Source organism: Arvicola amphibius, chromosome 7 (assembly GCF_903992535.2).
Source record: "Arvicola amphibius chromosome 7, mArvAmp1.2, whole genome shotgun sequence".
NCBI lineage: Eukaryota > Metazoa > Chordata > Mammalia > Rodentia > Cricetidae > Arvicola > Arvicola amphibius.
Window position 1 is genome coordinate 136,073,428 of NC_052053.1, and position 27,841 is coordinate 136,101,268.

Sequence of the window (27,841 nt, forward strand, 5' to 3'; positions counted from 1 at the left end):
TGGGCCTGAAAGTAAGGCGTTGTGTGAGATTAAACTGAAACCCCTTCCCCAGCGGCAAGCTTCTGACCCTGGGGCACCAATACAGCTTTTACATTACTAACGTCTATTTTTTTTTTTTTGTCTCTGTTCTATATGGTGACACCAGGATCTCACACACTTAGAGGACTTGTGGATGTCATTTATATTTTGTTTTATTTATTTATTTACTTAGGGGCGGGCAAATGGAAAAGAAACTATTGTGTGTGCTGAGGGATTGGTTAGTTAGCCTGAGGTCTCCTGTAGACGTCCCAGTTATGTGCCTCTGTACAGGGGTAGGTTTGGAGGTAATCCTGTACATTTGTTCTCTTTCCTTCTCTCAGAGCTATTCTTCCCTCCCATATGCAAATTTACATATACGTATATTTGCATATATATGACCACCTCCATTACCAACAAACAGAAGCTAATGGCATCGGACATTTGCACCATCTGGGTAGCTTTATTGTTTCTACTGTGCACACTGCATTGGTACCTCACTACCTTAAGTCCCCTCAATAGCTGTGAACCAAGTTCCATGGCAAAACCTCTGACAGGTTGCTCTGAATTTCCCTTTTTATTACATAATAGTAAAGAATAATGTAGTGACCAAATGTAAGGACATACCATTAAGTCCAATATAATAAAAGGTTCATTGAGATTTATCTGTTATTTAGAATTGCCTCTTCAAAACATTACTAATGTTTTAGAAGTATAACGTGTGCTGTCAGGTGGTGACTGCAAGGCGGGAAGAGGTCCAGGATGGCAAAGACTGAGCTTTTTGGGCCCGGGGATGGCCTGGTTTGGTCGGATGCACTGTGGGGGTACAGGCGAGTGGATTTCCACAGCAGAGGAGAAGGATGGTGTAGGGCTGCACAGTCATGAGCAGACCCCCGAGAACATTGAGTACTGTGCCGTGGATGTTTGTGGGAGTCGTGTAGAGCGAAGTGGTCTGAATGCGGGAGAGTCGGGGAGGCAGCCTGGCATAACTGTTCTGGTCATAATGCCCCTCTGTATTGCTGACAGTGGCACCAACCTGATGTCACTGGGAGAGAATTTCCAGTCTCCCAACCCCTGAGAGCACTTCATGTTGAAGCATGCCAAACATCTGGGTGTTCCTTAGGTTATGATATTGACTGAGGAACCTCTTTTTTGATCATATCTCATCTCGTGCTTTTCCACACCAGTACCCTCCGCAGGCACAATGCCTTTTATGCCATCAGCGGAAAGAGACTGAGGGTAGTGTCTGCTCTCACACGGAGAAATCAAGATAATGCTCATTCCCCTTTATGTTCTCGTGCAGCTCAGAGGTGTTTGCAGTCAGCGCCAGAGCTGAATATAACTATGTATGCTCCCCCCATCCCTGGATCAAACCAGCATCAGGACCGTCCCCTCGGCACCAGAAGATTCACCATGTTTTCTCATGTCTCCTTTTCTTGTCCTCAGCCCAGTGGTATTTGGAGTTTCATTAGTTTTAAACTTGCTACAAATGACACTAGGAGGATACCCACAACACCTGGAAAAAGTCAAATTGATAAAACTGTCTTACTGAAATCGTTTAGGTTTATTTCGCGTTGTGAATTCTATTAAAAACTCATGTTGCCCTTGACTTAAAAAATGTAGCAAGAATTATATTTCAGGAAGTTTCTAGTATTATATAGATTATGCTAATTGTATATCCTCAGTCGTGTAAGAGCGGTGGGGTATTGACGACAACATGAGGGTCCTCAGTGTTTACTGTAAATGCTGGCATTTTATAAATATTGAGAGCACAGAAAGCTTAGCTGTGGACTCTGTGGTCGCTGCAGAGAAATTAATGACATGAGTTTGAGCTTTTATATAAACTGACACACAGAGTAAGCTGCTGGAGAGATGGCTCTGTAGGTAAGGGCAGGGACTTCCGTCTAGAACGTGGGTTTGTGTCCCAGCACTCACCTGGTGGCTCACAATTGTTGTGACTTCTCCCAGGATGTCCGATGCATGCATATGGTGCACTTACGTACACACTGGCAAAACATTCATACGCATTTAATTAACTAATTAATTCAAAGCCATATGCGGTATTATGAAATAAAAACCCAGAACATTGAAACATACTGACTAGATTTAAACATCTAAACATCTGATTGTCACTTCTAACTAACTCTCAAGAAAGATACAAGGCCAAGTGAAAGTTAAGAGCAAGTATAGGAAATGGAACTGTAAGTAATCTTCTGACAGCCTGCTGTGAGGTAAACTGAGTCCCAGCTCAGCGTTTCCATTTGGATATGACAATATCAAACTCACAGGGTTTTTATTTTGTTGTTGTTGTTTGTTTTGTTTTGTTTTGTTTTTTTGTTATGCTTCCATCTCCAAGGATTTCAGTGTCAGAAACCCAACCTCGTGACAAACTAAACTCCAGTACACAATAATGATGCTTCATTATTCGGACTGTCTGTGACTACAACCACAGCACCCCTGACACAGCTGACCTTGTCTGTTATGTCTGCTTTGTCTCTATTAACAAAGTTTCTGTTTTAGTTAACATAAAACAAGATGTTTTTCCTGTTAGAATATGAAACTAAAACGAAAAACAATCCCAATGCAACTTAAACACTAGCGAGGGAGAGAGAGGAACAATGGACGTAAATGAGTTGAAGTGTACGTGTGTGTATTGTGTGTGTATTGTGTGTGTGTGTGTAATGTGTATGTGCGTGTGTTGTGTGAGTCTGAGTGTGGTGTGAGTGTGTGTATATGCGTGTGTTGTGTGAGGGTATAAATGTGTGTGTGTTTTGTGTTAGTGTGTGTATATGTATTTATGTATTGTGTTTGTGTATGTATTGTGTGTGGATGTATCTGTATGTGACTGTGTGTATTTTTTGTGTGTGTGAGTGTGTGTGTCTGTGTGTATGTGCTTGCATATGTGTATCTCTATGTGAGCCTGTGTGTGCGAGTGTGTGTTTGTGAAGACTGTTATGGAGAAAAAGTAAACATGGTGTTGAGCATGGCGTGGTTGGAATACTGACCTGGAGGTTAGTGGGAAAGTGCTACCTTTTCACAGTTAGGATAGGAAAAGTGAGAATTGGACCGAGAGCCCCAGAATTTTTAGTGACTGGCTTGAAGAAGAGTGTTGTAGGAAGGCTGCTTGTTAGATCCCGGCTGCTCAGCCCTGAAATAATCACACATATTATTTAAATTACTGCTTGGCCTATTAGCTCTAGCTTCTTATTGGCTGACTCTTCCATATTAATTTCACCCATCTCATTAGTCCGTGTATCACCATGTGGCTGTGGCTTACTGGGTAAAGTTCTATCAGGCATCTGTCTCCAGTGGGGGCTACACGACTTCTCTCTGACTCCACCTCCTTTCTCCCAGCATTCAGTTTAGTATTCCCTGCCTAGCTCTGTTCCCCTATAGCTCTGCTATAGGCCCAAAGCAGTTCCTCTATTAACCAGTGATATTCACAGCATACAGACAGGAAATCCACATCAGAGGAGTCCAGAAAGAGACCTCTATGGAGGTAGTATAGAAGCAGTGAGAACTCAGAAGGTCGGGAAAGAGCCACAACTACCCAGACATCTGGGAGAGCTATTCCATCCTAACTGTGAAGTCATGGACAACTGTAGGAGGGTTGTTTTGTCCAGAACCCAGAGTAGGTAGACTTCCTTTTAATTTCTGGATTTTGGTGCTGTAGGCCAGTATAGAGGAGTGATGAGCACACCTTGAAATCCTAAGATCTCCAAAGATCTGGCCAGGAATGACAGGAAGAGCCTAGGTACAAACACACTTATCTAGACATTCAAAGGTCTAGGACTTACATGTAGTCTGTGTGAGTGACCTCAATGTCTGAGACTGTGTGTTGGGGTTCCCAGTCTCTGGGGCTATTATTTCTATATACTTTATTATTTAAATTGTCAAGCTAAAGTTATGTACCTTCCCCTAATATCTGCCAATTTTCAAGTCTGATGCAAATTTCATGTCATTTGCATGTAGCACATCTGCATGTTGACAGAGGTTTCTGTCTGCCTGGTCCCGCAGTCATTCAGGCCCAAATAAACACACAGAGGCCTATATTTATTACAAACTGATTGGCCTATTAGCTCAGGCTTCTTATTAACTCTTATAACTTATATTAGCCCATAATTCTTGTCTGTGTTAGCCACATGGCTTGGTACCTTTTTTGGCGAGGCAGTCACATCTTGCTTGCTCTGTGTCTGGCTTCCTCTCTGTCTGGATGATGACTGCAGACTGAAACGTCCCTCTTCCCAGAATTCTCATTGCTCCACCTCTACTTCCTGCCTGGTTGTCCTGCCTATACTTCCTGCCTAGCTACTGGCCAATCAGCATTTTACTAAACAAGTACAAGAAACAAATCTTTACAGGGTAAAACCATTGTCCCACAGAAGATGTACACGTGTTTTTGTGGCTTCTTAGCTGGCATTTTTGCTATGACACATTTATCTATGTCTGTTTCTTCCTTGTTTATATCTGAGCTGCAAGAGCCAGGAGAACAAACATACAAGTAGGTTTCATTAGGTTAATATAGGCCCAATAAATGCCATCTCATGACCCTCCCCCCTTAATTTTCAACATGGGTTTCTCTGTGTAGCTTTGGAACCTGTCCTGGAACTTGCTCTGTAGATCAGGCTGGCCTCGAAATCACAGAGATCCCCTGTCTCTGTCTCGGGAGTGCTGGGATTAAAGGCGTGCACCACCACCACCACTTATCCAACATCTGAGTTTTTAAAGATTTATTTTTATGTGTGAGTGCCTGTATGCATGTATGTTCACCAATGCATGATTGGCGCTGTGGAGGACAGAAGAGGATGTAGGATCACCTGAGACTGGAGTTACAGGTATTAATGAGCAACACAAAATGCATGCTGGAAACTGGGATTCTCTGCAAGGACAGCAGGTACTCTTAACTACTGAGCCATCTGGCCAGCTCCTGACTTCCCCATTTTTATTTTATGACTTCTAATTTTGTGTCATAGGAACGTGTTCCCTGGAACATAAATGTTGATATCTGCATTTTAGAAATACTTTTTGCTGTCATATGCCAGTCTTTACCCTCCGCATATTCTGTGTTGAGACATTATCAGTACATTTTTTGGACTGAGTCATTTGGAATTGTGCCCAGAAGACTGAGTTTGGTGCTGATATTATCCATCAAGAATGGGACAGATAAGATGTTTTAGAGGAAGTGACTCCACAGAGAAGCCGATGAAACATGTCACATTAGGGTTGGAAAAATTGGGATGGTTCACAGCCTCATAGAAGAAATTGGCAATTACGTAGGCAAAGCGTCCAATGACAGTCCACGTCAGTCTTCTCAGTCTGCACAATAGTCCCAGGCATCTCGTTCCTAAGGATGCCGTGAAGACTTTGTAGTCTATAGAAGAGAAACTGTGGTTCAGAGAGGCCACTTCCTTGAGTCACACAAATAGGGGTTATTGGAATAGAGGTGGGCTGACCTCCTAGCTCTCAACCCCAGTACTGGGCACTCACTTCACTGTGATTTAACCTCATATGACTGTCACCAGTCCTGTCTGGAATGAAAACACCCCAAACCACAAGGAAAAATATAATTTCTTCTTTTACCAAAAGCATTTTATTCTTTATTAAAACTCCTATGAAGGGTTAAATCTAGGTCCCATGGGTTAGGGTTCAAAAGAATTTCATGTCAGTAGAAAGCATGTCGCTGGGAAATCTACACCTTGGGCCAAACCACTGAGATAATGCAGAGGAAATCTCATTCCACACACCTACTGAGTCAGCTTAATTTTATTAAGCTGCTCTCTGTAAAAACAGAGCTATAACACTTGCCATCTGATGAATATGGGATTAGCGTATTATGAAGTACTCCTTACATTGTATATACTTCAGATGAAATGAAGTGGTAAGTAAATCATAGAACAGTGTTTCTTGTCTCTATTTCTAACTCACCTCTAACAGGATGGATGAGTACTCACTGAAACTATGTGTAGCAACAACAGGATGCTCAGATTGCTGGCCTGGCCCTTTTAACCTACAGAATCTGTATACACTTATGAGTGCATCCATATCTTTAAGTAAGCATCCTTCAAGTGTTGAGATGCAGCCCCACTGCTAAAGCAAACACACACTGTCCTTTATTTCTGGCAACTAAAGAGCAAAGGGATACTTTGCTGAAGAGGATGAGTAACTAGAATTCACACATGCAAGATCCGCGAAGCTTCCAGAAAGCAGTTGGTCAGACTGGGAATGGTTTGCGGTTGCGTGTTAAGGCTGTCAGCATTCCCCTTGACTCCCGGTGGTAACACGAAGTTCACGACTTCTTTCCATATGGAATATCAGTCACAGTGTTCATTCATCATATTCATGCTTTTACCGGGAACCTGAGGTCTTCCCCATAGCCACTCTGTTTATTTTTCATCTCACCATGGCTAAAGAAGCTAAGGTGTGGGCATTACAGCCTACAAGTGATCCCACGGGAGCAGGCTGTCAGTCATGTCTCCTCCTAGAGTTGAGGAGAAGAGAGAACGTATGTGGGTTTGTCTACCCATTGTCATCACGAATCCATCTCAGCTCCATTGCAAGAGTCTCAGGGTGTCAACAGAACATGACATGACTATGTCTGTCATGTACACGTCTGTTTTGTATCATGTGAGAAGCAAGCATACACATCATTACGGCTGTAGAGATGACGGAGGAAGAGCACCGTAAGGAACATGAGAATTATGAGTCCTAGTGCCATCCCGCAGGAGGAAATAAATGACATCACTTTGAATCAGAGAGGTCTCGCGGGGTTTCAGAGAATGGCAAAGTCACTGCAGAATGGTTCCTGGAGAGTTTGATGATGTTAAGATGTCTTCTTCCAATCTGCGATTCTAAAATGTTGACCATACAAAGCCTCTGGCAATTATTGATCTGAGTTTCAGTTTCTGCATCTATCCAATAGAATTCGAGAAGCCTCCCTTATTACATGACCCTCCCTGAGGGTCAAATGTGATGATGTAGGTTAGTACACCTCCGCCCCATCCCCATGAAGTAGTCCAGCTGGCCTTGGGGAGCAAACACGTGCGTGTGCCCTGGGAAAGCTGGCTTGTACCTTTGAGATCTGACTTGATTGCTGAAACAGCAGATGAGCTGCTGTGAAAACCATGACTCCATGGGACGCCAATCCAGGGCCATATCTGGTAGGTTTTACCTTCAGAAACGTCCGTGAGGATACAGAAGCACAGGGGCCTTGGTTTACTAATTACTAAACTTGGACCCAAAACCCTGGTTGCCAATCGGTGCGTCTCTAACTTCACCCCGAGGGCCGCGTGGGACCAGACTGCCTGCACGACTCACAGTGTGTAGGGGTAATGTCTGCGCTACCCAAGCAGGGTCCCTGCCTCGAGGGTCAGGATTCTGAGGAATAGCCGCACACCATTTAACTTCTCTAGGCCTAGGTTCTTTGCCGAAGATGTCCAGTGAGAGGTGAACAGTTATCTTCCCTGGGTATCACACAGTCCGTGGCCATTGCCCACATTTGAAATTGAGTTTTTTATAAAGATTCTTTTGTTTCTTCTTCAGAGATCGGATAGCAGACTCCCACTATCTCATCACTAGGGACTTAGTTGTCTTGTGCTCTAGACAATCTATCTCTTTTTGGAAAATAGATACCGGAGAGAGAAATTTCTATGGAAGTCAAGGAAGACCATGACAATAGAGTGTCCAGATATGTGGGTACTTACGATGTAGATGGTTTAGTGAAGACCCAATGTCACATGACATATAAAGTGAAGCCCAAAGCATGGGCAAGTGAGAGTTGAAGTCCTGGACTGTGCTAACTGCAGAAGAGAAGGAAGCTCTTCATTAAATCATGAACGTATTACAGAACCTGAACGGGTCAGGGGTGGGGGAGACCCTTAATAATACATTGTTGATTCTTATCTGCAGTGAAATCCTGACCATAGAAGTGTGAGCATAAGATCACTACTCACATTCATCAGTTCATTATCTTAACAGAACTGAGAGAGTCGCTCTTATGTGTCTCATCCTTGAGATATGGTTAGAAGCCAACCACCGTCCTAGGCTTAAGGCATTTTCCATCAGCGTCACGGTGTATCATTAGTAGGGATGTTATCGGGCAAACATGTATAGACCAGATGTGGAGTTCACCTTCCTGTTAGTCTAGCTAATGTTGCCAAAACAAAATACTAGCAACTGGGCAACTTAAGCAGAAAGCTATTTCTTCATAGTACTGGTGGTGAGAAATCCAAGATCGGAGTGTGGGCTTTTCAAAGGCCTCTGCCCTGCGTTTGCAGGTAACAGCCCTGCGCCTTTCCTGGTCTTCCAATTGTTCATATGTATGCTTCTTATGTCTCTTTCCTTATAAAGAAATCTGTCACTTTGCAATACACCCTTATAATACATACAACCCTGTGGAACTTTGAAAGACCTTGTCTCCAAATGCAGACACAATAAGGACTTCAATGTCAGGGAGGAGGTCACGATTCAGCCAATATGATTGATGACCAAAGCAGACTTAGGTACAATCCCAGCTATTTATGTTCAAGTTGCCTAAATTCTCTCAGGTTCAGCTTCTCCTCTTCCAGCAGAAACTAGTCACGCACCTCAGGTTAAATAGGGTAAAGCACACAGGCAGGAGGTGCCGCTGTATCAACATGGATGTGTGAGATGCTGGCAAATCTATTTATGGGATGATCCATCTGACATACACGCGTCCACTGAATCTGCTAAGAAGTTAGATTTTCCTTTCTGTGGACTACTCTACTCCCACCCCTTCTGTGTCCATGACCTTAAACAAAGGATTAGCATTTCTGGATCTAGCTCTAAGAGTGATGGGTTCAGAATAGAAAAATATAAATATACTCAAATACCCTTTAAATGAAATAAAATATTATTTTAACAAAAAGAAAAAGAAATTTGACTTGTGGCTCTCAGCTTAATCAGTATATAGGGCTTAAAACAGAATAAGCTAGTCAAAAAATTAAAAAAAAAAACAGTATTTTATATGTTAAACAAAGTAAGAATTATTTTAACAATCTGAAAACACTGGATTTGTTTTCTATATTACCAAACCAGAATGCTCCATGCAGAAACAGTGGACTCACAGTAGATGGCTGCTTTAAAATAAGTGCACTACCTGGGAGAATGAAAAGTTCAAAATGCCCTTAATTTCATTTGCCACTAACGATTCTACAGCATGCTTCCAAAGGCAGAGTCTGCGCCGTGATGAAAAGCCTCTGCTTCATGTTGAGTCTGGTGTCTGTCAGGGGGTCTCCAAGGGCATCTGATCATTATTTAAGCTTAAACTCGATTATCCAGGCATGCCCACGGCCCTAGGAGCCCAGCACAATAATAACAAATGCTCACTAAACTGCTTAGTGCCAGGAGAGGGGCTTCAGTACCCAGCTTGCAGGGTGAAATGTTCAAGACATTGGAGCAACCATCATGTGCCACATGCCCACCTCATAGGAAACCCATTTTCTTAATGGGCACAGTAGTATTATATTTAGCTCTGGAACTATTTCCAAAAGAAATCAACTGGCCGCGTTCAGATCCTACAAAGGAGACGGTGCCTAAATTCCTTTTCCTCTAAGTCATTCCCTCTCCAGTTTAAATACCATCACATCCATTCAGGACAGGTAGCTTAATCTCTATCATGTGCGGCTTTGCAGGCCATTAGCTTTGTTTCCAGTGCCAATGACGGAGCACCGCTCCATGTGCTTGGAAAGCCCGCAAAGGCCCACATTCATTCAGGAAACTCCGGCTGAACTAGATCCATATGTTGCTTAAACATGGAGCTCGCTGATTGGAGGGAGTTTCTGGCTTCCAGCATCATCACAGATGATTCTAGTCCTTTGATGTGCTGCTGAATAGAAAGTAATGTTAGAACTAAACCCCCAGCTTTCCTTCTCCTCTCATTTCTCTCTCTCTCTCTCTCTCTCTCTCTCTCTCTCTCTCTCTCTCTCTCTCTCTCTCTCTCTCTCCTCCTCCTCCTCCTCCTCCTCCTCTTCCTCCTCCTCCTCCTTCCTTCCTTCCTTCCTTTCTTCCTTCCTTCCTTCTTTCCTTCCTTCCTTCCTTCTTTTTTTCTGTTTGAGTTAATGTTTACTGAGCACTTACTGGTGCTGCATTCCACCATTTTTTCTAAAACACACTGTGTGCTCTGATGAATTCAAAGCTATTCTGATGGGAGTGGTGTCATTTTCATTTTTCTTGGAGTTTCAATTATTTAATGAATGTGCCAATGTTTAAGTAATCTGAGAACGGGAGGGTTGGTCCTTAAGGTGCCTATCATTCCTGTCAATACAGAATCTGAGATCTCGTTGATCTATGTGGAGGACAGTATTAGTATGCTACCACTAGAAGGGAATAGGGAAGATGCCCTGCAATTATCTGTAAAAGTATATTTGACATTAATTTCTTCTAGTCCTAGGATTTGGAAACCGCTAGATACAAATTCTTCATATGTGACTAGACACGGTATTAGCAACCATCCTCTCCCATACATTTCAGTAAAATAGCCATCTTAAGACCATTTGTAAGTTATTACAAATATAAATACTCCAAGTGCATTTCTCATAGTCCTGCTTTGCATTGTTTTGTGTCCTTTTTACTCAGATAAGATTCCTTCTTTGTTCAGTTTGAAAAGAAAGTCCTTTTCTGTGAAATTAAAGCTTCTCCAGCCATCACAGCTTGCAAGACATGTATTTACTCATGTTATATTTCCCATCTGTTATGCAGCAGTACTTTTATAAAAGATAATAATTTCTAATCACTAAAGATGAGGTTAGATGACAAAATAAAAACGGAATAAAACCCCTAATTGTTGTCCAACCCACTGTTCTCTAGTGGCAGCCCTGATACGGGAGCTGGAATCATGAGCACACCTCCTGAACTCGGAGGTCAGCCTCCCAAATGCCCTACCCTGAGGAGTCTCCTGGGCTAAGCTTTGATCTCAGCTACACAGGAAGCAGCCTGGTTAGTTCAAATGAGCTGTGGTTTTGCCTTCTTCACTTTGGAGCTTTTAAACTTTGTGTAAAGTGTGGCCCTCCAACGGTTGGGGTAACAATACCTGCGTGGTAGAAGATTTGCCCAGCATGTACCATATTTCGGGTTCTATCCCCAGCACTGTAAAATAGATAAACCAATGACTAACTGAATATAGATAAAGAGCACAAATATTTAGCACAGATTGTCTGGTTTAGCATGCCCTGGGACTTTTAAAAAGTTGATTCTTACCAATATTAATAATTAAAATGTTGCCTCTAACTGTATAGCAACTAGAACTTCTATTAAAACACCATGCCATCCACTCCTTAAACATTATTTGGAACTCAATAGCCACTGCCCATTTAGACAGAACACAGACACCATCTCATCTGTGATCATTCATCCTCACCCTGAGCAGAAGTGATACCTGTGGAACCAGCCTGGCCATGACAGTGGAGCCTTTCTAAGGATTGTTTCACAATAGTTTTAATTTGCATTAAAATGTTATACATTTTAAAGATGTCTCTCAGTCATTTATATTTCATCTTTTTTTTCCTATTTGATACAGGATTTCTCTGTGCAGCTTCAGGCTATCTTGGAATTCACTCTGTAGACCAGGCTAGCCTCAAACTCAAAGATCCACTCGCCTCTGTGCCGAGTGCTGGGATTAACGACTTGTGCCACCACTGTCCGGCTTGTATATCATCTTTCAAGAACTGTTTTGTTCTATGCCCCATTTTAATTGAGTTGTTTGTTTTCTCAATGTTTATTTTTTTGAGGTATTTGTATATTCTAGATATTAATCCTTTGTCATATGCATAGCTGGTAAAATTTATTTCAAATCCTGCCTTTTCTCCCAAGTGATAGTGTTCTTCACTCTATTAAAAACAATTTAGCTTAACGAAGTGCCATTTATTGTTGGTCCTAATGCCTGCACTGTTAGGGTCCTGTTGAGAAAAGACTTCCTTCGGCCAATGGTTTTAAACATAGTGCAGGGTGTCCACCCCTTGTTCCACATGGATTTGAGTTTGCACAGGGCAAGAGATAAAGATCAGACCTCCATCTTCCACATGGTGTCATCAGTTTGGCCAACACAATTGGTTGCAGATACTCCCTTCACCTGTGTATTGTTGGACTCTGTCAAAAATTATGTGGGCTGTAGGGTGTGGATTTGCATATGGGTCATCAGTTCCCGTCCACTGATCACGGAGTCTGTGTTAGTGTTGGTGCCATGCTGTCCGTATTGCTGTCAATCCAAAGTGTAACCTGACACCTGGGACGGTGATGCCTTCAGCAGATCTGTTCTTGTTGTTGTTATTTTGGTTTTTGAGGCTTGTTTGGACATCCTGAGTCTTTTGTATTTCCATATGAAATTTAAGATTTTTTTCTTCATTTCTGTAAAGAATTGCCTTGGAATTGTGATGGAGATTTCATTGAATCTAGATTGTTTTTGGTAGGGTGGCTATTTTCACAAATTTAATCTGACAATCCATGAGCACTGAGTTCTTTTCATCTTCTGGTATCTCCTTCAAGTTATTTTTCTTTTCTTTTAGTGTCCAAAAACTATTCTTTGTACAAACACTTTTATTTTCTTGGTTACAGTTATTCCAAAATATGTCAAGGTGTTTTTGAATGGTTTTGCCCCCTTTGATTTCTTTCTAGATGTTTTGCGATTTGTTATAAAAGGACCACCAATTGTTGTGTGTTTATTTTATTTTATTTATTTAATTTTTTTGGTTTTTTAGGGTAGAGTTTCTCAGGGCAATAGCCCTAGCTATCTTATAACTAGTTCTTGTCGACCAGGTTTGCCTTGAACACAGAGATCTACCTGCCTCTGCCTCCCGAGTGCTGAGATTAAAGGCGTGCGCCATCACCACCCAGCTGTATGTTAATTTCATATCATGACACTTTGCTGAATGTATTTATTAGGTGTAGGGATTTTCTGGTAGAGTCTTCCAGTTCTTTTCTGAATATAATCATATCGTCAGAAATTGGAAATAGCTTTATTTCTCCTTATTTGTAACTACTTTATTTCTTTTACTTGTTCTATCACTTTAGTTAAAACGTTAGCATAGGCATCCTTGAATTGCTCACAATATTAGCAGAAATCTCAATTTTTCTTCAGCTAAGATGATGTTGGCTTGCTTTCTTTCTTTTTCATTGGGGTTGATTTCACTTGGTTTTCATATCAGGGTCATATGGAACTTGGAAATGTCCCCTCCATTTCTGTCTTCTAGAGTAATTTGAGAGCTGTTGCTGGTCTTCTTTGAAGGTCTGGTATAATTTTGCACCAAATCCATCTGGCCCTTTAAAATTAATTACTGTTTCTATCTAAATAGATGTCATGAGTCTATTCCAATTATTTGCTTCATCTCAATTTAACTTTAGCACAGTGTACATATCTAGAAATTGGTCAATTTGTTTTAGATTTTCCAGTTTGATGGATTATAAGTTTTTAAAGGTATTTTCTTTGATTTTCTGAGTTTCTCCAGTGTCCATTGTAATCTCTCCCTTTTATCTCGAATTTTGTTATTTTGAATCCTTTTTCAGTTAGTTTAACTAAGAATTTATCAATCTTGTTGGTCCTTTCAAATAACCAAGTCTTTGTTTCATTGGTTCTTTGTAAGTTTTTCATTGTTGTTTTATTAATTACAGCCTGATATTAACTATTTCTTCCCATGTACTTTTGAGCTGTTGGTTTTCTTGTTTATTAAGGACTTCATATGTGTCATTAAGTTATTAATATGAGATATGTTATAATATTTTATGTTGGCACATAGTGCTATACACTTTCCTTTTGAAACTTCCTTCACTGTGCCCCATAGATTGGGATATGCTGTGTTTTCGTTTTAGTTAAATCCTATGAATTTTAAATTTTCCTTTTTGATTTCTTCCTTCACCCAGTTTGGATTCAGCAGAGTGTTGCTCAACTTCGATGAGTCTGTGTCCCTTTTATCCACTTTGCTGTTGTTGAAACTCTCATTATTCCATAGTGGTTACATAGGATGCAAGACATGATTTCGATTTTTCTATATTGAGACTTGCTTTGTGTTCTAACATGTAATATATTTTGGAGAAAGTTCCCTGGGTTGTTGACAAGTATGCATATCCTTTAGTGTTAGAGTGGCATGTTCTATAGATACCTGCTTTATATATTTGTGTATTCTTGATACCTATTTGATTTATGATGTCATCTAACTACAGTGTTCCTCAACTTAGATTTAATACCAGATAACATGTCCATTGATGAGCGTTGGGCACTGAAATCACCCACTCTTACTGTGTTCGGATTGTCTGTGGTTTTTAGTATAATAGTGCTTCTTTTATGAGGCTGGGCACTCCTGCTTCAGTGCATGTGTGTTTAGGATTGTGATATCTTGTTGAGTTTTTTCCTTTAAATGAAAATTAAATTAAGAAAACCCTTTCTTAACTTTTCTTGTTGCTTTTTAATATGTTTATATCATGGAAATTGCTTCTTTCTCTTTCAGTTATGACGTAATGTTTTCCTGGGTGTAGTAGTCTGGGCTGTCATCTGTAGTCTTCTATAAGTTGTAGATCATTGGTCTAATGCCTCGTGACTTTCATCACCTCCACTCAGAAGCCAGCTGTTATTATGATGGGTTTCCATTTCACACACCCTGTTCTTTCTTTCGCAGCTCTCAATATCCTTTCTTTGTTCCCTGTATTTATTGTTTTGTCAGTTAGACAACTTAGGGAGTTTTTCTTGGTCTTGTCTTTAAGTGTTCTGTATGCATCCTGACACTTGATAAGTATCTCTTTTCTTAGGTTGGGAAAGTTTTTTTCCTATGATTTTTTTTGTAATTTTTAATTTTATTTTTTTGCCTTCACATTGATGCTCCTCTCCTTCCCATCCTCCCCTTCTTCTCCTCCTATATCTATTGTTTTCTATTCTGTCTATTTATAGCATCCTAGAATTCCTGTATGTTCCCTTGGATTCTTTGGGAGGGGATGTATTTAACATTTCCTTCGATTGGTCTAGTTCCTCTAGCTTGTCTTTGTGATAGGATACTCTCTTTTCCACTTTATTTGGTCTCTTTTAAAAAGGCCTTTTCTATTAATTTGATCAAATTCTTAAATTTTTCACATGAAGTATTATTTCATTTTGACTTTTTAAACTATTCTATCCTTTCATGAATCCTATTTCCGTGTCTTGATTTGTTTTTATTATTCAGTCCACTGTTTGTATATTTACAGTTTCCTTTTAGTAATTATTCGTTACATCTTTCAGGTTCCTGGCTATGCATGCTCTTGTTACTTTGAAGTTATAGCTTTTGTGTGCCATCTAAGTAGCGTTTCTGAGGAAACATTACTACTGAAGTACTGATTTGGGAAAAAAATGTTGCTTTGGTTATTCATGTTTGTGTTTGTGGTTATTACTAGGCATTCTAAAGCTAGGTTATAGGTAGTGTTTCTTGGCATCGAACTCTTTTCTCTCCTTTGAGTAGGTGTTTGAATCTCTGTTTGATATTACCACAGATTATCAGGTGGCAGACTAGCTGCATTGGGCTTAGGGTTTAGTCTTCGGGCAACTCAGTGTTGGTGTTTAAATGGGGCAACAGTAATCTCACCTCAGCTAAATGTGGTTTCTAAACCCAGAAGCTGACCTATAGAGTTAGAAGATTCTCACAGATAATTTTCAGGAGAGTGGAGAAAGGGATTGGGCTCTTTCTCAGGCAATGGATGCTGGTGGAGATGGTCATCGGAGGCCAAGATCCCTAACCAAAGAGGAGAGACGGGAGGGGTTACAAACCAGGGTGTCAGACCTGTGGTCCACAGACGGGCAGCAGGAGTGTGGGTTTCTAGGAGTTGCTAGTGTGGGTTTGGTGCCCTTGAGGATGGATGGAGTTGGGGACGAGAGTCTAGGGTCCCGGCTTCAAGATGGAGGGGAGATCCCAAGAACACTTGTCAGGAATGGATGGAATTAGCAGCCTGTGTTTGGGGTCCCTACCTGAAAAGAGGAGGCTAGAAGGGAGTCAGCATAGGACACATAAGCCCTCTTCTGGTCATGATGGGTGGAGTTGCTGTCAGCACTGGATTTCACTTGGTGGGAGAGGGACTCACCCATGAAAATACAGTGACGGAGGAAAGAGCTTTCTGTATGAAGCACGGGCGGTGCTGGTGGCCTTGGCTGGAGGAAGACCATGCCTTGGGTTTGATGCTTCCAGCTGCCAATGTGGGGAAGGCACCCCCCATCCATATGCCTCTGTGCTGCCAGGGAAGGGCCGTCTAGCTCAGCATCACTGACTGTGAAGCATGTGATACTTTAGTTTTTATTAGGTGTGTGTATTTATCTGTTTGTATTGTGTGGGTGCAGTGTGGATATACGTGCACAGGACACATATGAACATTAGGGGACAACCTGTCATTGTAGCTGGATCCTTGTTTCTACCATGGGAGTTCTAAGGGCTGAATTCATATCCTAGGTTTGGTTAAAAATATGCCCTTACCTACTAAGTTATCGTGATAGCTCCATATTACTTTTCCTCCAATTAGAATTCTTTTTTTGGAATTGAAACTGGATTTGTTTTCATACAATATATTCTAATCACGGTCCGACTCCCCTCAGTTCCTCCCTACCTCTCCACCCACCCAGATTCACTTTCTTTCTTTCTATCTCTTGTTAGAAAACAGTCAAGCAATTAAAAACAAACTATACTAGGATAAAACAAACAGGAAGAAAAAGAGCCAAAGAAAGCGTGAAAAGCAGATACAAATGCATAGACACATACATTTGCTCACACAGGATTCCCACAAAGCACAAAATCAGAAACCATCATAGCAAAAAACCTGTAAGGTTTAAAAAAAAAAAAGCCCAGACAAATCATCATGAAACAAGAAACCTCTACAACTATCACTGAGTTCACCTTGTGTCGGGTCGGTCATCTACTGCTGGGCAGGGACATGCCTCAGGCTTTGTCCTCAGTGACTCGCCTTTGGCCCTTGAAGAAAACGGAACTTTCCTTTTCAAGCAGTTGTCAATTGGAGAAGGCCTCTTGCTGTAGGAATTCCTACAACCAGTAGTCTTTAAGTTACCTGCCCACTTGTGCGTGGCCTCTTATACTATTTATGCCCACATAAAGCACATGTCTGGCCTCTTTTTGGGCTGTGGGATTCCATTGCTGTTCTCCATTTCGGCAGAGGATTGTGGTTTGTGAGTCTACCCCTAAATAAATAACCCTCTATTGTACTCAATTCTGAGCTAGTGTGGAATTTCTTTTAAGTGTCCTTCTTCAGTCTCTGGGTTAGGAATGGAGGCTGGGTGTGTAAACCTGTCCTTTCAGCTCTAGGGCTAGCCCCATCTGTGCTAGCTCCATCTGGTGCAGACCCCATGCAGCCCCCGTGCATGCTGCCACAATCTCTGTGAGGTCACGTGTGCACCAGCCCTGTGGTGTCTAGAAAGCTGTGATCTCCTGGTGTTCTCCATCCCCTTTGGCTGTTCCACTCATTCTGCCTCCTCTTCCTCAGTTTCCTGAGCCCTGAAGGGAGGGATGGAGATATCCTTTTGGGGGCTGAATGTTCTCAAATAATGTAATAAAAAATGGAGTATATACCTAAACAGAGAACTCTCAACAAATGAATCTAAAATGGCTGAAAGACATTTAAGGAAATGTTCAACATCCTTAGTTTTCAGAGAAATGCAAATCAAAACAACTCTGAGGTTCCATCTTACACCTGTAAGAATGGCCAAGACCAAAAACACTGATGACAACTTGTGCTGGAGAGGTTGTGGGAAAAGGGAACACTTCTGCATTTCTGCATTGCTGGTGGGAATGCAAGCTGGTACAGATCCTTTGGATGTTAGTATGGCAATTTCTCAGAAACTTAGGAAGCAACCTTCCTGAAGACCCAGCAATACCACTTTTGGGTATATATCCAAAGGATGCTCAATCATGCCACAAGGTCGTGTGCTCAACTATGTTCATAGCAGCATTGTTTGTCATAGCCAGAACCTGAAAACTACCTAAATGCCCCTCAATTGAAGAATGGATAAGAAAAATGGACATTTACACAATGGAGTGCTACACAGCAGAAAAAAATAGTGACGTCTTGAAATTTGCAGGCAAATAGATGGGTCTAGAAAAACATCATTTTGAGTGAGATAACCCAGACCCAGAAAGACAGTTATCATATGTACTCATTCATAAGTGGTTTTTTAATATAAAGCAAAGAAAACCTGCCTACAAACCACAATCCCAGAGAACCTAGACAACAATGAGGATTCTAAGAAAGACATACATAGTTCTAATCTACATGGGAAGTAGAAAAAACAAGATCTTCTGAATAAATTAGGAGCATGAGGACCCTGGGGGGTTTGGAGGTGAGGGGAGAGGAAAAGAGGGAAGCAGAGAAAAATATATAGCTCAATAAAATCAATGATAAACAAGTAGCCTTCAGAGACTTTGTTCAGAACCTGGGATAAATATTTTCCCCTGGGATCTAGCCAAGTCATTTTTTGTCCTTGAAAATGAGATAAAGGCTGAGGATGTAGCTTAGTTGGTAGAACATTTGCTGAGCATGACAAGGGGATTCAATACACAACGATCAAAATTAACACTGATATTAATAAAGTCACATCACTAAAGCTAGGCATTGTGATAAACACCTCTCAACCCAGTACGTGGGAGGTTGAAGCAGTTGATTTATGATTTCCAGGTCAGCCCAACACCCATAGCAAGACTGTGTCTCAAAATAAATAAGCAAAACTGAGAAGGAAAGCAAGACAGAGGACTCTATGTTCCCTCAGCACTGCTGAATGAGCATTTCCCCTTTTCTACCAGTAACACTGATCTTCACAATTAGTAATACACTGGTCTCTTATACTTTTATCCCCTCCTTCAGAAAAAAATTCTATCGTTTTAAGACCCACTCATGATTGGCTTAAGCCTATTTGAGCAATACTCAGTCTCTTGAATTTTCTCCAGAGGTAACGTTTGGGTGCCTTAGGAAGGATGGACACCAAAAGGGTCCTTGAATCCTCATTCCGTTCTCTAAACACTCAGGTTTCCATGGCAACCTGATTCCTAATGCAGTCTGATTGTTCCTGGCCTTCTGACTTTGAAACTGTGCTACCTGGTGACTGACCCCTGATTTCTGACTTCTCTACAACCTGGAACTCTCGTCACTGGACCTCAGCAACCTCAACTCAACTCATATTAGGGTCTCCAGGGCTGCTGTCATAGACTCCATACGGACTAAGTTGTAGTCAGTTGATTCTGTAGGCTTTCTAGCAGTATAGCCTTAGTTGGTCCTGGGTGTTTGCGACTACCATTCCCACCAGACAGGAAGCACCTCTTAGGCATGCATCAGTATGATCATTGGCTGACCTTTGACCTCACTCTAGAGTTTTCTCATCAAGTGGTACCCGAATCTCAGTATAAACTCAATGTAAAGGTGTCAAACATGAGTGCAGAGTCTTTTCCCTTGAACCACTTTGCTAACCTCCCTGGATCTGTCTGGCATGTGCTAACAGTCCCTTCCAGATCTCGCTAACTGGCTAATACAGCCACCAGAGTATCTAACTATGCTGCGGGAGGTCTTGTAAGATGTGGAAATACAGGTGAGGCATGTTTCATCGCTAAGTTGATCCTGCAATGCCATTTGGAGCCATAGCGTCTTGGGAGTGTGTTTGTAAATGGATTGGTGAACAAACTTTTGGGGATAGAGCCTTGATATCCCTAAAACTCTTCCAAAACTTATACAGCGAATCCAAAACCCATGATAGGGATTAATAAGCATTTAGAAAATAATTAATAGTAAATGAAATTAGAAAAATGGGTTCCTCATCTAATAGGGCAAGTGGCCTTCTAAGCCACTTAGACCCTAAGAACAAGGGAAAGCTGTGTGAGAATAGAAAGCCATCTGCAGGCCAAAGCTAACTGTGTCCAATGCACTTGTGCTGTGCAAATTACCCTGCTTGTGCCATGTTGTCACAGCTGAGTCACTGAGGGAAAGAAAACTACTCATAAATCTAGACGCCAGTGATCGGGTGATCTCTGCAAACCTTGCTCATTTTTACCACCTAATTATAAACTGTACATAACACAGACATTCAAGCAGTTCTACATAAGCATCCTGCATAGTTACGTATGAATAAATGAACATGTGAGAAATACCATGGATTCCTAAAAGAGGATGTGTTTGGAGATAAGCAAAACTTTGGATATAAGTCATAAAATCTCAAGAATCTATTGACCAGGCTTTGAGAACAATAACTATATCTTTACTACTAAAATCCCCAAATAACAACTCATATTGGATATTAGACAGATGTTAGCCACATAAAATCACACCGTCACCACCACTGTTTCCTGCACTACTACTAATTGTACAGGCACAGACTGTTTATCAACACAAAATACTTCCAGAAAGCAGAAGGTGTGCGAACATGCAGGTGGATGTCACACACAAAAAAAGTATCTGTGGTAACCAAAGCCTTTTAGTCTTGTGACTAATCCAACCTTGTCCTCAGTTGAAATAACAGATAAAATTACCTTTTCTCCTTTACGCCCCACTTTTTTTTTTTCTTTCATGACAGGGTTTTTCTATGTATCTCTGCCTGTCCTGGAACACGCTCTGTTGACCAGCCTGGCCTTGAACTCACAGAGATTGCCTGCTTCTGCCTCCCTAGTGCTGGTATGTGCTGCCATCACCACCCAGCAACAGCTAATACTTCTAACCCGATGGAGTATTTCACATTTTTAGAAGGAAATTTCCAGCTGCCTTAAGAATGTGTAGAAATGAGTCATGCCTGACTGTTCCAAATTGACCAGTCAAGGTGCTTAGAATCTACGTGGTTATTCAGTCCAGTCTGGCTACTGTGGATTCAGTGATAAATCTTTAACTTCTCAGGTCAAGCTCTCATTCATTTAGACTCTACTATGATCGCAGTGGGTGTGTAGTGATGTGAACGCTGATTCTATGCTATATGACGCCAACCAACAGTGGTTCATGAAGCGTTTCCCGGGGCTCAGTTGTGCCTGGTGCTGTATGGGTGCAGCAGTGGCTGGGATCAAAGCAGCTTCCCTTTGCTTCTCACCTCCTTATTCAGCCTTGGAGCAACCATACACACATGATATTCTAGATTATTTTTTTTTTGTTTGTGTGAAGATGTGCCATGTGGTTACCAGAAACCTAGATCAGAGCCTCTGGAAAAACAGTTCATGCTGTTAACCTCTGATGATTTTCAAGATGGTTTCGTGGATAAGCAAATTGGGGCACAGAGAATTTAATCATTGGCTCAGTGTAACCCAGGTTTAATAATAAAGCTATGAGGTCTCCCCTAGCAGATTGGCTTGAAATTTTTATCTCCTCACAGCCACCCTGTCTACACGGACCTTATTTTCTGTGTGTCTATCTGTGTTTGCATGATTATATAATTCTCATGCTTTTTTATTTCTATTGACAACTTGGGGTCACAGTTGTTTGGATAAGGGCCAGAACCTCAAGCATGCATTGAGCACCCGTGTGCCCAGGACTCCTAGACAACAATGTGATTGTGTTATTGGTTCTATTGTTGACAGCTTGCCATGATTTGAGTTAATCATGATTGCATGAGAAATGAATAGACACGTGATATGACTCATGAAACCAGTTAGGGCTTTGCAAGAATGCCTTGTTTTTTATCAATTTCATTTTCCCATGTTACTTGCCTTAGATTTATTCTCAACTTTTTAAAACCAAATCTTATTTTGAGCAGGAAACCCTCTCTGGCCCATTTGCAAAGGCTTGATATTTACATCCACAAACATTTAATCTCATTTATTAACACTTCACATGGTTTACACACTCTGAAATCTGATATCAGAGCTGCCTGTCATTTGATACCAACATTTCAATATTTGAAATACTTGATACGTAAGATGTGGGACACACGTTATAATTAAAACCACTACTACTGTATATTTAATATTCTTAATACATGCACTCTTAGTGTGTGCATGGAAAAGAACCAGCGGCATTTCCTACAGGCGCCAGTGCCCTGGTGCACAGGAGGTGCTGTGGCTCACAAGCAGTGTGCACGGGAACCAACCTCAGAAAGGCACCTGTCCAAGAAGGAAGCGTCTCTGTAAATCAAATCCCTCTAAGTGGGAGGTCCAGGAGTCCCTTCTGTGCTGGGGGCTGAGCCACCGTTGCTCCTTCCTCTTCACTGCCTGCTACTGCTACCTGCCTGAACCTTGACTTTGGCTCCCGACAAACCTGCAGTCAGAATGGCGTGTTCTCTCTCCAGCACTTGCAAATCCGATTTTTATGTCTAACTAAGTGCTCTTGGTTTTCGCTCTACCTACTGCTGGGGCCTGGTTTCTAGCAGGCCTGTACCTAAGCCAGATCCGGCCTATGTAATGCTGTTTGTAATGAGAAATCTAAACAGGGAATGGCAGTGAGGCATGGCAGGAATGTGTTTCCATTGGAGAAGTCAGCGCAGAGAAAAAGTCTATGCAAAGCCGTGTCCAGCAGGTCTTTTCAGCCGGCCAGGCCTGCAGACTAAAGCTGTTGCACATAGCCTTTAGTCTACAGGCCCTTCCTCGCGGGTTTGCTTTCTCTTCCCCTCCTCCCACCCCACGCTCTTCTCACCCTTCTCTTTTCTCTTTTCCTTTTCTCTCCTTCTTTGGGCCCGGCTGACTGTTTGCTCAGGTGGACAGTGACACCATTTGGAATGAGCTTCACTCGTCCGGTGCTGCACGCATGGCTGTTGGCTGTGTCATTGAGCTGGCTTCCAAAGTGGCCTCAGGAGAGCTGAAGGTGAGGTCTGGGTTGCATTAAGTGTGGGAAATCCAGAGAAGACACTGAAACAGAGATGTTGTTGTTTGGGGGATGTGGAGGGTGTAGTGTGTTAACAAAGGGAAGAGATGGAGGGAGGAGGGCAAGGAGGTGGTCACTAGGTGTGAGCAGAACTCCTCTGTAAGGAGTTCCTGCTTGAAGAGTTTTACTCCTCTCTGGAATGTTCTGTAGTCAGAGCACAACAGTGTATTTGTAAGACCATAGTCACGGTGAACAAAATTGTGGTCCATATTAAAAATACGATGTGGGGCGTGTGTGTCTGTGTGAGTGCGTGGTGTTTGTGTGGTGTGTGTGTGTGTGTGTGTGTGTGTGTGTGTGAGAGAGAGAGAGAGAGAGAGAGAGAGAGAGAGAGAGAGATCTGTGATGCTCTCCCAACATTCTCTTTTGAAGTGACTTAGGAACTACAGTTCCTGAGTAGTGTGTATAAGTTCAGAATACCACCCAGAGAGAGAGAGAGAGAGGAGGGGGAGAAAGTCAACACAGACGGAAGGATTGGGAGGAAATTGTTGGTTGGATGGGTAATGAACCGAAGTATGTTTTTCCATGAAAGAACTTCAAACATGAGCTATGCTTTATTGTTCTTCTCTTTCTATGGCCTCTTCCTTATGTTCCATATGAAAAGAACAATGTCCAAACTCCAACGTCTCCAGTCTAAACAATTTATAAAAACCAGAGACCTGACAGACATTGACATTTTATTTGGTATTTTAACAGTGCTATTTAAAGGTATGCCATGTGTGTCTTGAATGTAGCTACCCCAATAAACCTGGTTGGTGCTAACACAGGTTTAATGCACTAGTTCACACACTTCATAACGTGATCTGGGACGGTGATTGGTCTGGTATTTTTAGCAGTTGTGAGGCTTGAGGGAAATTACCCCGACCAGCAATATATGTACTGGGAGTTTTGTGAATCTAAGATAAAGTTCAAATAGAATGGCTATTCTTAGGGTTAAATGAAATTTTTATTCAAATTATACCTGAATCTGGTGATTGAAAATGTAGGGTGGTACTGAAAACTGTGGTGTCATCTTTCCCAGAAGTCAGAATTTATAGAAATAAGCTCTGGATGTGGTAGGTTCTAGGGTTTTGTTGTTTTTAAAGAAATGCCTGTGTGTGTTTGACAAGATTGAGCCTGGGGACACTAACTGCTTGTTGGAGACTAATGGACCATTAATGAAAGCAATGGTTAATTTTCAGGCCTTATCTTTGCAAATGATAAATCAAAAGGTCAGAGGGATTCTGCTTTCTGGGCAGGCTTTGCTGTCCCCCGTAGTGCCTTCGGGATAATGACTCTTATTTGATGACGTCATAAATTATGATAAGTGGACATCTCTAAAGGATATTTGAGAATCTTGTTTTCAAAAGGACTCACGTGGCAAGCAATAATAACCTGACTACATATTCCAGTTTTTACGGTTGCTTTGTTGCCATACCCACTCGTGATGTCAAAAGAAATTTCTGCTTCAGCATTCAGAATTCCTAATTGTTTTTAGCTTCAGACTATTTCATTGATAATCTAGAAGCCTTCTTAGCTTGAATGTAGACAGTCAAGAAAATCATGACTGTCCTTTCTCGGGCTCTACAGAATTCACAAATTTATGAATGAAGAGAATGAAACAGAAACTTAATTCCATTTTAAGCAGGTAGTCATTTCAGATGATCAGTTACAAATAAGCTGTGGACACAGAGTCCTGCGGCATGCTGGCCACCAGCTGTACTAACATGGGCTATTTATGTTAAGAGCAAGAATTCCTGCAGATGCTTTTTCTCCTCTTTGCTAAACAGTCAGCAGGCGTGGTTGGTAGAGAAAAAGGCTCTGCTATCCCAGTACCCTGTGGAGCATTGTGTGGCTTCTCTGGGCGTCTTTCCTGACTGATCACCAAGCAGGGCTGAAGAAGTTGAAAGTTGTCCACAATGCAGACACTGACCCTGAGCATTTGTAAATGAGAAAAGCAGAGTTCAGTCTCAAGTATGGACTGTCAGCATAGAAAATAAGCAAATATCACAAACCTAAGTTCGCCTGGCTTTGGCGAACGTTTCAGATTTTGGAGTTAACTCTTCTTTCTGAGGGTCAAGAAAGAAAATCCAAGATAGACAGTACCATAATAGGAACTGATTCCATGTTGACACTACAAATGAGCCCCTGGCAGTTACTGATTTGGGGACAGGAAAATTACATTGGAAACACAGAAACCAAAAATGATTTGTAGCCGCAGTGAGAATTCCAAAAACTAAGCTAGAGACACCCTTGTGAACCCCTGGTAAACCAGATGGTCGTTCCATTTCACTTGTCTCTGTGCGCCATTTTCCAGCCTGGTGGACCTGCTGGCTAAGGGCTTTGTTGCCCATGACTTCTGGGTCCACTACATTCTGATCCAAGAAGGAAATGGGGAGGCATATTTTAGGACACTGGTAAACAATACCTTGGTAATAAATACCAAAAAATTAAAAACCCCACTTTTTGTAATTTTCTGTCTATGTTCAGTTCTTACATGTTTTGCCCATTTTCCTAGAAAGTCTAAACTTTAATAAAATACCACTGGTGTAGCATAATATTACATCTTTTAAGAGAGTGCTACTTTATCTTGGAAAATACATAAAAGAATTAAGAGCTTTCTTGAAAAATAGTGGGGCTGGATATGTCAGGAGCTCAGAGATGAGCTGGAGGGAGATCATGGGGATCACAAAGGATGGAAAGCTGATTTGAACACACTCTAGAAGAGAAACAACCCAGTCAGATAACCTGGATCCACCCAGGAGCTGCGCCTCACCTTGCCTGTCCTGTCTTCCCTTTTTGCCTGGATTGGCGCTGGAGAAACTAATAAAGCAGAAGAATTACAAGAATGAATCCAGCAAACGGGAAAGGCTTCAAAGTGACATTTAAATATAACACGTGTAGCAAACTATAGCTGTAAATTGGTATATTTTTAGAACAGAATGGAAATAATCAGCAGAGTGGAATGGAAATTATGAGACATTTCAGGCTTTCTCGGTTTTTAACAACATATATGCATAATTCCTCACATAGGTTTCTGGTACCAAGGGACAGACACTCTGAAAATGTTGGAATTTTTGGTGTACCAGAAGAGTAATTATCTCAAAATGAAATTCTGTAGGGCATTATAGAAAGTACACATGGAATATAGAAATATCTCTAAGTGGTAATACTTGTTCAGCTCATTAAACAAATATGCAGTAAGAATCTCTTACGAATTCCTGTAGCAATCTACTTTGATGACACTTTGATCTGCCTGCACAATTTATTCAGAAATGACAACAAAAAGTCAAGCTATCTGACTGCGTGCGTGGCAGATGATGTCTCTGATGTTTGAGTGCATATTTTGCAATGTGACGTTGCTATGACAACCCTTCTTTGAGTAACTAGTAAAGTTGGTTTGCTTGGCATGCAACCCCCCCCCCCATGCTCAGTGAGCACTCTTGAAGTAAATTCCCCTGGTAGGATACTACCTAAAGAATTCAACCAACCCTTTAAGATCCTGTATTCAGCTAATAAAGTTTATAAACTTCACGACCCTCTATTTTCTTCCAGCTGTCACATAGGAGCTGTCCTGTAGCACAAGTAGATGGCCTGTGTCCTCATTTTATGGTTAGAATTATTTGATGTGTGTGAAAAGACAAGATGGGGCTAGAGAAATTGCTCAATCAAGACCAACAACTGCTCTTTAAGGAGGTCTGGATTTGGTTCCCAGCTCTATCTTTCTTTTCATAGTTTATATATTTTTTTTATTTAAAAATTCCCATCTCCTCCCCTCCTCCTCCCCCTTCCCTCCCTTCCCTTCCACCCATACCCCCTTTCTCCCTCTCCAGGCCAAGGAGCCATCAGGGTTCCCTAGTCTGTGTTAAGTCCAAGGTCCTCCCAACTCCCCCCAGGTCCAGGAAGGTGAGCAACCAAGCTGACAAGGCTCCCACAGAGCCCGTCCATGCAGAAGAATCAAAGCCCAGCACCATTGTCCTTGGCTTCTCTGTCAGCCTCCACCATTGACCTCATTCAGAGAGTCCCGTTTGGTCGCATGTTCCATCAGTCCCATTCCAACTGGAGTTGGTGATCTCCCGTTAGTTCTGTCCCACCATCTCCATGGGTGAACGTACCCCTCACGGTCTTGAGTTTCTTTCTCATGTTCTCCCTCCTTCTGCTCCTCATCAGGACCTTGGGAGCTCAGTCCGGTGCTCCAATGTGGGGCTCAGTCATTTTCTTCATCCATCGCCAGGTGGAGGTTCTATGGTGATATGCAAGAAATTCATCAGTATGGCTATAGGATTCCAGCTCTATCTTAAGTAGCATCTTAAGCACCCGTTACTTTAGTTCCAGGAGATCTGAGGTCTTCTTTGTACCCCTGAGGATATCAGATATGCATATGATGCACATGCAAACATACAGGTAAAACATTAATACACATAAATTAAAAATAAAGAAATCCTTTTTTGAAAGACAAATGAAGTACTTCCAAATTCAAAAGGCAGGAGAATAACAAGCTATCCATGGATCAGTACATTCGTCAGACTCGAGACAGTGTGCTGGCCAAACAAATATGTGCTCACAACCACCTCATCCCTATCTTTTTGAACCAGGCATAGAAATCTACTGCCTTTTGAGAAATTACCTACTTATTTATTCTGATAGTTTTGAACATTTTAGTCTTTAAAAAAACATAGAATAGTATTGATGTTTTCTCTTCTAGTGTTCTTTAATTTAAAAATCATGTCATGAAGATGTATGCATCTTTATTGGAGTAATAAAGTATTCCTTTGTACATCAAAAATAGTTCATTGTTCTGTTGGGTGTTTTTGTTATTGCCAGCATTTGCTCTTTGAACAATACTTCAACATACTCCTTTTTTTTAACTATGCATTACAAGAATGTCCAGTTTCTAGGCTAACCACATAATAAATCTTAGTAATAATGCCAAATGGAATTCCAAAGTAATTCTCCTAAAATAAGATCAGTATAAAAGTTTTCTTCCAAAGTCATTTATTGGAAAACTAGGAGGCAATAAAGAAGCTTCATGTGATTCAGTTGATGGACAACTGCATGACAGGCA

The 27,841-nt window shown here is 41.5% G+C and overlaps 1 protein-coding gene across 1 annotated transcript in view; it reads left to right on the forward strand.

The window, feature by feature from the left end:
- The window catches only part of Hdac9 (histone deacetylase 9), a 617,997-nt gene that overhangs the window by 429,534 nt on the left and 160,622 nt on the right, over window positions 1-27,841 (forward strand). The window contains exon 16 of the mRNA XM_038336352.1: window positions 22,633-22,740. Coding sequence (XP_038192280.1) covers window positions 22,633-22,740 — 108 coding nt within the window. The remainder of the gene's footprint in view (window positions 1-22,632; window positions 22,741-27,841) is intronic.